At 32.7% G+C, this 10277-nt stretch overlaps 1 protein-coding gene across 1 annotated transcript; it reads right to left on the bottom strand.

The window, feature by feature from the left end:
* Positions 1 to 5004: 5004 nt before the first annotated feature.
* On the bottom strand, positions 5005 to 6702 carry LOC125814329 (methanol O-anthraniloyltransferase-like). Its single transcript, XM_049493793.1, has 2 exons — positions 6427 to 6702; positions 5005 to 5862 (listed from the first exon to the last, which is right to left on the bottom strand). Exons 1-2 carry the CDS (start codon positions 6700 to 6702, stop codon positions 5005 to 5007), a joined length of 1134 nt encoding a protein of 377 aa, XP_049349750.1.
* Between the last annotated feature and the right edge of the window lie 3575 nt (positions 6703 to 10277).

The raw sequence follows: 10277 nt of genomic DNA, 5'->3' as shown, positions 1-10277 counted from the left end.
CATTCTTAATTAATTTTGTTAACGTGGAGTAATAAGGTATTTAAAGATGGGAGATAAAAATACAAAAATTAACCTATATATATCTTTCACTATCAAACTATGCATGCATGAATCAACCATTTTAGCTTTAGTTGTGCTTAGGAAATTCTCTGACATAATTTTCAGTATATATATATATATATATATATTTGAATAATAGTAATTTTTTTTATGACAAGGGAAACGCGCAGCTGCTACCCTTTGGGTGTGCACAAGGTAAAACCCCCGCACCTATACACAATAGCTCGCAACCACATAGGAGAGATAATCCGCACTAGGCAAGCCCGGTGCGACGAGCTCGATCCAAAAGGTAAACCCCTTGCTTTCGCTGGCAAGGGGTTTCGAACTTGAGACCTCCAACATGGAAGTCCCAAGCCCAAACCACTGGGCCACCCTGAAGGGTTAAAATAGTAGTAATTTATCTAATGAGATCCTATCTTGATTACACTTTCTTATATGTGTTCAATTCAGTAAAAAAAAATTATAGGCTTAGATTTCTCATCTTATAGGTTGAATTTTTTATATTTTTGCTTCAATACTATTTCTTGCTCAACATTTGCTAAATTTTAATGATTCATGCTATGTCATTGTAACATCTCGTACTTCGAGAAAGGCTATAGTGAGTTAACAGGCAAGTCCACAAGCCTAGATCAGGCCAGTGACCCTTCACGAGACCCTAAACGGTCCGTTTAGGGCACCACTGGCCGTTTAGCTAGGGACAGTGGCTGGCCATTTAAGGTCACCTGAAATTTTGGCCTCACTTGTACGGATCCCTAGATGGTCCGTTTACAAGTGTACGGGCCGTATAGGGAGGGCAGTCCAGCCGTGAAAGGCTGTCAGATTTGGGGTCCTCTAGACGGTTCCCTATACGGCCAGTGAGGCCTTGTACGGACCATCCAACCTTCCATAAAGGTGACCCCGTCAGTTTTTAAGTTAAGGTCGATTCTTTAAATGTGGGAATGTGTTTGGATATGAATTAACGTCACTAGAAATCTCTAGCACAAAGTTGAGTTGAAAGCTTTCTTACCGATTGAGTTTCAATATGAGATTTTACTTATCAATCATCAAAACTACTTTATATGTTCTACTTTCCAACAATGTATGTCACGTGGAAATTTAGAATTAGAGAATTATAAAAAAAAAAAAAAGAGTCATTCTCTTTTAGATAAACTAAAAAGGAAAGTAAAATAAGCAAATTGATACGTAAGATAAAATTATGTTAATCTCATATTAGATATTGATCCTTTAGTTGTCTACTATGGCAAGGTTGCGTGTTGTTTCTTATAATGATCTTTGCTTAATTAATGTAGAATTCGCATTATTTCTTTTATCTAAACTTTCTTTATTATGTGCTTATTGTAGAAGAATTATTATTTTTGTTGTGTCATTTTAGAATTTATTGTGAAAAATTAATCAATTAGCTGTCAGTTTGTATGGAATTAAGAAATGCCAAATGTTTGGTTTAACATTTGTTTTTTTAGATTAATTAGATAAATTATTTAGAATAATGTTACAAGCAACACAATTAATATTGATAAATTTTTGTTAGATCATTGTGAATAATTCATGAAACTCCTTCTCTTTACTCTTCTGCATCTAATGGTGTAGCGGAAAAAAAAATAGAACTTTGGTTGAATTGACTAATGTCATGTTGACGAGAGGGAGTTGCTCGGATGGTAAGCACCCCTCACTTCCAACCCGAAGGTTGTGAGTTCGAGTCACCAAGGGAGCAAAAAGGGGTGAGACCTTCTAGGGAGGGTAAAAAAATAAATTTAAAAAAAAAAAAAAAAGAAAAAAAAAGAAAAAAAAAAAAAACTAATGTCATGTTTATTGAGGAGTCTGCCTCATAAAAAGTCTTGTTATGTGTTGAATCGTGTGCCTCATAATAAGTCTAAGTTAATATCTTTTGAGTTATGGAGAGATTACAACCCAAGTTTGAAATATCTAAAAGTTTGTAAATGTCTAACCTTTGTAAGGCTAATGAATCCCAAAATTACAAAATTGAGTAAGAAAGTTACTACTTGTGATAATTTTTCGTTGTGACATAGAAATTTTTGTGTAGTCATTACTATCGAGTGTGAACCAAAGAATTTCTCAGAATCCCTGAAAGACTAGAACATGTACAACAAGACCTCGATCTACAATGTGTAGGCTTTCAACCATCAATCTCTTCCACGACCTACAAAGAGGGTCAGTGGAAGAAAGTACTTCTATACGGCGTGTAGGCTTTTTCAACCACCAATTTCTACCAACTTCTCAAGAGCAACGTAACATTTTAATTAGATTACAACTTAGCAATGACTAACTCTAGTGCCTCGAATCAACAATTCACTCAAATTGTTCTAACTACTCTCCAAGAATTTAAGCTCACTTTTTGTTACAAACCACACCCACACAACTACTCTCTTCAATCTAGAAATTATTGCAACTCAATAACAACCCTAAAACAACATCAACTACAATCTCAATATTGAATATATAAAAGCTATTACAACTAAGTAAATACTCATATTACAAGAACTAACTTTAAATTTTAGTAATTTTCCATAATAAATTTGGTCTAAAAATGAAAATTTTATAAAAGTTTTAAAAAGTATTGATCGACGTTAAGAAATTTACATGAAATGATGCAACAATCATTCAAATTGAAAAGTACAGAAACTTTCCTACGGTATCAGTTTAATAAATATAATGTTATAGATAGATTGTATTGTTTTCCGTCATTATATAATGTCACACATCAACAGTTTGAAGAATAAACCTATTAAAAAATATATATGTAAGGTATGAAGTAGACCTACTATAACACTCTGTTTGGATCATTGTTGCCCACTGTATTGTATTGTACCGTTATCATACCTACAATGTTTGTTTTGATTGTTACTTAAAATGTATTGTATTGTATGGTTAAATATCGTTGTTACGTAACAATGGAAACCCCCATTATATGGAACAATCGATTTGGTGTGTTCCCATTGTTACTTAATTTCTTTTTCCAATTATATCATGACATAATATTTCATAACACTTTTTTACCCTTTACCCTATATTATTTAATTCTAGTCAAACCTCCTACCCTAGAATAATTAAGGATATTTTAGTAAATTTATAAATTACAATACAGTACGATACAGTCAAACCAAACAATAAAAATGTTATTAAACAACAACAAACAATACAGTCTAGCCAAATATTGTATCTACCATACAACACAGTACAATACAATACAGTACATTATGAAACAATGGGTAACAATGATCCAAACAAAGTGTAGAAGGTAGAGTAGAAGGCATAATTAATATGATTATTAAATAAGAAGTAAAGTCAAAACGAAAAAAGAGAGAGAAGGTAACGACGCGATTATACCAAGTTGGTCATACTAGAATGAAAATTTTTCGTCGTTACATAACGATGAATTTAACTATATGATACAATAAAATTTAAGTCATAATTAATCAAAGTAAATATTATATTTAAACTAACAACACATTACAATATTTAAAATAAGTAACAAGAGCTCAAAATGCGTGCAAAAAGAAAACACGTATATAGGAGGGGCTCACCTGATTTACGTGAACCATGCTTTCCTTCCAAAATTATATATAGTAATGTTATATTTTTTAAAAAATATTTAAATATAGATGTGTGAACCCACATCCAAAGTATCATATAAGGCAATTATGGTTGGGTGCACCTCTCTAAGTGAGCTTAGAATTTGAATCTTATATCAATATCTATATCTTGTTTTATTTTTCTTTCTAAAGTTGGGTAACACCTTTCTAAGAACTTAAATGTCGAATCAATCAAATTTATACTTATCTTAGATCCAATATTTCATAATAGTACATCCATCATGTCAAAATCCTAAATACGCAACGTAACAAGTTAAATGAATCAGAGGGAGTAAACACTTGATGATGAAACGTCTTGGAATCTACTTGCTAGTTAAATGTTTCTACACTAGTAGTCACAACAACCGGCAAGTTAAGGTACTTCCTTTGTTTTAATGTATTAATTAATCTGATTTTAATCTCACACTGAGTTTAAGAAAATTTGTTTTTTTTTTTAATTTTATGGCCCGAAGTTAAAGTTATGTAGTATGTATTTAAATATTCTTTAATTTTAGTCTTACATATTTTATGTGAAAAATTCAAATTAAAAATTAATTAAAAAAAAAGACATTTTTTTTAGATTAATTAAAAAGAAAATAAGATAAGCAAATTGATACGGAAGAAGAGTATATGTTAATTTCATACTATATATACACTGATCCTTTAAATGTCTAATATGACGAGGTTGCGTACTTGTGTATTGTTTCTTACACAGTAATGTAGAACTCACATTATATGTCTTTTGTCTAAACTTTTTTTTATGTGTGTATTGTAGAAGAGGAGTTAATATCTCATTAGTGACAAAACTAAAAATTTGGTGAAGAGTGTGTAAATTTTCTTCTCAGTTGTGTTAAGAGCGTATAAAATTAAATATATACACTCATATTAACTAACGCTTAACCTATGTACACCATATAATTTTCTGATGAAGGGTGTGCACCCGAACACCCTTCGCCTAAGGTGGCTCCGCCCTTGTATCTCGTATAGTTGTTTAACTAATAATTCTTTTCATAGAAAATTACCTTGAGAAAAGGCTTATATGCCATTTGTTTAAAGTTTGACTCGTCTATGTTATTTTTCGTTTGAGAAAAGACTCACTCATGTCATTATTTGTTAGCTGAACACAATTTTGATTTTGCAAACCATTTTTTATATGTGATCAATTATGATTTGTCCACGTCATTAATTAAATTATTTTTTTAAAGAGAAAAAGCTCAAATATGGTTGATTTATAAATATCATACATCATTACAAGTATTTTTTTAATAAGAAAATGATGAAATATTACAAGCTCCATAATTTTAATTTATTCACTCCCAAAACATGTAAAGGCAGAAAAAAACTTTTACATCCTTTAAATTATGTTGACTCCTTCCATATTTTCTAAAGTCATCTTATAGACAACCTCTTGAAATTTTTTCATGGCTAGTGGAGGCAAATTTATAGCTATCGAAATACCTTTTTCTCCCTTGTCATTTTTAATAGGCACACAAACACTAATAAAAGATGTAGCTTTTGGAATCCCTCCAAAAATGGGGTTTCCCCATCCAAAATCAAATTCATCAAATCCAACATATTTTTTATCTGAGACAATAAAATTCCAAGATTTTGTTAACTCTGGTCTCCCTTTAATAACCATTAAATCTATAACTGATTTAATGTATTCTTCATTTATATTATCTTTAACTTTCTTGATCAATTCAACTGCATATGTTAGTGGATTTGAACATAATAATCCTGCTTTTGATACTGCAGATGGAGTAACAAATGCATTTCCATAATAACTAGGTGGTAGTTCATTTTTTAGTGACTTACCACGTATATTAATAGGATACGTCAAACGAACAATTTCTTCGGGGTGCAAATCAAGAGCAATGGTACGACATTTCCATAAAAGCGCCGCTAATAACTCAAATTTCGTACATCCATAATTTGAAGGAACTGAATTTTTAATAACTTCCATCTCTGTATTTCCAAAGAAGAATGATTGTTGTATCAACTTGTCTTTCATAGATTCCCATGCAATTTTTGATTCAATTTTCTCATCAAACTCATGGTGAGTACATGTAATACTTGGTGATGATCTAGCACTTAAGAGATCCCTTTGCCATACAGGTAATATAGAAGGTGTAGAAGCACCTTGAATTAATTCAATTAATGCATTTAGAAACATTTTGAAGCCATATCCATCCATCATAGTGTGATTAACAATCTAGTTAGCAATATTAAGTATCATATATACCAGATTTTGGTACGTCCGGATACGTTCAGTTAAGGCCAGACACATGTATCTCAGGATACGTGGGGATCAAAATTAGGTGTAATTTATTCTAGATACATTGTATCCAACTGGATACATGTGTATATGAGATACATAACAAATCTCACTCTCCTCCCTCGCCTCTCTCCCATCTCATTCACCACTCTCTTATGTATCTGGTATCCCAAATAAATGCGAATCACACCAGATACAAGTATCTAGTGTTATTAGCATGTATCTAGGATACATAAGAAATCTCGCTAGCCTCTATTCTCATCTTTCTGATCTCTCTCTATTTTAGTATATCTGGTACCCTGATAGCAAAAATGCATGCATCTAAGTATTTATTCCTCAATAAATGGTAAGAAACTCTTAATTACCGGTAAAATACATGTTCCAATATTTTGAAAGTATAGATAATAAAAGTATATATGGTAGTGAAGTATGTCTACCATATATAATATAATGTATTTTTGAAAAGAAAATTTATCAAGAGTAATATTAAATATTATTTACCTGAACTAACAAAAGAGGGCAACCAATGATTCCATCACAACTAGGAACATTGTGAAGTAGTAAATCCAAGAATGGACATGGTGGTTTAATAGAGTCACCTAATTTGTCAAGCTCTATATTAGCATCAGCTTCAATAAACATGATTCCTTCACTATTACAATTTACCATATGCTTTTTATTAAGCCCTTCAATGAGTCTACCAGCTAATGGATAGTAAAATACTAGAGCTTTAGACAATCCATCTTTGATAAATTTTGCAGGATCTTTGCCTTTCATTAAAGAATTATATTTGTAAAACATTATAATGGGGCCTATGATACGTGTAAAACCTTGATCATCTATATCAGAAAGATGTTTTGTCTCATGTGGTGTTACTTTTGCTGGTACTACTAATTTTGGCTTGTGGTATTTTATTGAAATTGGCATTGTGTGTGCCATATGTGTATGATGAGTGGTTTCTAAAATATGTTTAGTAATAAAATATGTATTATTGGTGATCATTTAGAATTAGATTTGTAGAGTGCCATTTGCATCAAGTAGACTAGAGACGTGTACGTGTGATTATTCATTTTGAATTTTGGATCGTGACAAATATATTGTAATTGGTGCAACGACGACTTGAATTCAAATATAATAACTTGAGTTTCAATAGGTAACAACCATCCAGACAAGTTGTTAAGATGCGTGCAAAATTGAAATATGACAAGTGAAATAGAATCGAGAAATAGTAGGCAAAAGGTAAACATAATTTATTATCGCAATAAAATTGAAAATGAAAAGGGCAAGCACTTGATGATGAAAGCGAAAGAATAAAAAAACACTTGCTGGCTATATGTTTCTAGACGCTAGTAGTCACAACAACCAGCTTTGTTTTAATTTGTCAGTTGTCTGATTTTGATTTCACACGAAATTTGAAAAAAAAAAAATTTTTTGAATCTTGTGATTTTCAACTAAAGGTAGGTATAGACCCCAAATAGTGTTTAATCTTGTGGTATATGTGGAAAGTTAAATTTAATGAATTACCAAAGAAAGAAAAAAAATACTATTTTTTAGACGGACTAAAAAAGAAAGTAAGATAAACAAATTAAAACGGAAGAAGTATATGCTAATTTCATACTGTATATTAATCCTTTAAATGTCCAATATGTCAAGGCTGCGTATTGTTTCTTATAAAATGATCTTTGCTCAATTTAATGTAGAATTCACATTATTTATCGTTGGCATAATATATAAATATATCTTTTAACTTGATTTCAGTTAACATATCTATATGCCCTGTAATTTTTGAGTGTGCACAAGTATGTGTATTATGTGCCATATGTGGTATATATTCTATGTGTATTATGACACGAAGGACGACGTGTGTGTCTACTTATTTAATTTTATACAAATTTAAATGTCTACTTGTGCACACCAAAAGTTAGAAGACAAAAATGACCGTTGAAACTGTTGGAGACTAGCGTAAAAAAGCACAATTGTGTTAGCATTAGGAGTGTAAGTGTTGTTATGTATTACTAATAAGAGTTAACTTACAAAGTAGAATTCAAGTAGAACTCTCCTATATTGTAACCTGTCAACAACCTATATAATGAGGAATTGTGCAGTAGTTTCAGATACGAAATATATCAATAATACTAAGCTTTTCTTTTCCTTTCTGTATTGTGTTTTCTTCATGGTATCAGAGCAGTAAAAAAACAAACCAAAACTGCGCAATCAAACCCACAAAAATCTCGTAACAATGGCCTCAAACACAACTTTCATGTCCCTGTCAACTTCCTCTCTGCATCATCTTATTGCTGCTTGTCCAGTCAAGCTTAAGCCTACTAACTACTTGATATGGAGAACTCAGATCATGCAGCTTATGCAGGTCATGAAAGTAACCAACTTGATCAAAGGAGAGAGACAATCAAGTACCACAGACGGGAAGGAAAAACTTATTGAAGGCAAGGAGAAAGAAGATTTGGAGAGTCTTTGGGAAGAGAAAGATGTGTTGTTGAGAACATGAATCTCAGGGACTATGACTGAGGAGAGCATGTATCTCATTGTCGGTTGTTCGACAGCCCAAGAGATGTGGGAATGCTTAGAGGAAACATATCTTCAAGCAACTAAAGACAAAGAATTTCAACTCAAACAACAACTCCAGAACATCAAGTTGGGAGCCAAAAAACTTGATGAGTATCTGAAAGAGTTCAAAGGAATATGTGATGGCCTAGCGGCCATTCAGAAACCTGTTGATGAGGATAGCAAAGTAATCAACTTTGCCCGAGGTCTAGGCCTTAAATATAGGACCTTCAGGACTGTTATGTTATGCTTGGGAAGGCACCATATCCCACACTCAACCAGTTTGTCAATGCTCTTAGAGGCTTTGACATGAGAGAAGATGATGAGGAAGTGCCACAAGAGAATCATAACATGGCCTTCTCTGCACAAAGAGGCAGAGGTAGAGGTAGAGAAGGCTATAATCACAATTAGAATAGAGGTAACTCTAACTACAACTCAAGAGGAAGAGGTTTCAAACCTGCTGGACAGGGAAACTATAGTCAAAATAATTAGAATATGCAAGCATCAAACCACGTGAAGGACAAAGACTTAGCCTCCAATGCTTGCCAAATCTGTGGAAGGAATAACCACACTGCAATCAAGTGCTTCTATAGATGGGACTACTCATATCAAGCTGAAGAAGACCTCCCACAAGCCTTAGCAGCAATCAATTTTCAAGATACACAGGCTGAGGACAATGCTATGTATGTTGACTTTGGAGCAACCAACCACCTGACTAACAACAAAGGTAACTTATCTGATCTTAAGACTTACAATGGGACTGATAAGATAACTGTTGGTAATGGATATTGTCTAAACATTACACATGTTGGGAATACAACAAGGTCAGGTCTAAAGGTTAACGAGATACTAGTAGTTCCTGATATTAATAAAAATTTATTATCTGTTAGCAAGCTAGCAAAAGATAATTGTTGCACCCTTGAGTTTGATGAATCTGATTTTGTTGTTAAGGACAAGAAGTCAAGGAAGCAACTGGCCAAAGGAACTAAGAAAGGAGAACTCTATGCACTGGAAGATAACAACATTTATGTTTTGACAGCAACCCCGGACTGGAGAAAGACAGATTGCATTTGGCATGCTAGATTAGGTCACCCTAATTTGAAGTCTTTACTATTTTTGAATAGAAATAACCATATCGATGTCAAGAGTTGGAATAAAGTGCCTACCATCTGTACTAGCTGCCAGCTAGAGAAAAGTTGTAAACTTCCTTTTGCATTGAGAAATAAAATTAAGAATGAACCATTATTCAAAATTCATTGTGATCTTTGGGGTCCTGCCCCTATTGAATCTTCTCAACACATGAAGTACTATGTATTGTTTGTGGATGATAATACTAGATACACCTGGTTGTATCCAATAAAAAAGAAGTCTGAGTTTTTTGAGATTTTCTGTAAGTTTCAAAAAATGGTTGAGAAACAGTTTTCAAGATCAATTAAAATTTTTCAATGTGATGGAGGTGGTGAGTTCATCAACAATCAATTCATTAAGCACTTGAAAAACTATGGAATTATAAGACAATTTTCATGTCCAAATACTTCTGAACAGAATGGAATCTCTGAAAGAAAACATAGGCATATAGTAGAAACTGGTCTCACTCTACTCTTTCATGCAAAACTACCTATGTTCTTGTGGGTGGAAGCTTTTCTAACTGCTGTATTCTTGATAAACAGACTACCATCCTCGGTTCTGAAGAATGAGATACCTTTTGTCAAACTTCATGGAGCATCTCCAGATTACAATAGTTTGAAAGTTTTTGGATGCATATGTTATCCACACCTCAAGGGACAATC

This window comes from Solanum verrucosum, unplaced genomic scaffold (assembly GCF_900185275.1).
Source record: "Solanum verrucosum unplaced genomic scaffold, falcon-dt-bn FXZP01000268.1, whole genome shotgun sequence".
Lineage (NCBI taxonomy): Eukaryota > Viridiplantae > Streptophyta > Magnoliopsida > Solanales > Solanaceae > Solanum > Solanum verrucosum.
This window is presented reverse-complemented; position numbering and strand designations above follow the sequence as displayed.

Bases quoted from the DNA above. Each gene is read 5' to 3' on its own strand.
- LOC125814329 (XM_049493793.1), bottom strand. From the start codon at position 6,702: ATGAAAGGCAAAGATCCTGCAAAATTTATCAAAGATGGATTGTCTAAA. The intron at 5,863-6,426 runs GTAAATAATATT...ATTGCTAACTAG, and splicing joins GCCCTCTTTTGTTAGTTCAG to ATTGTTAATCACACTATGAT.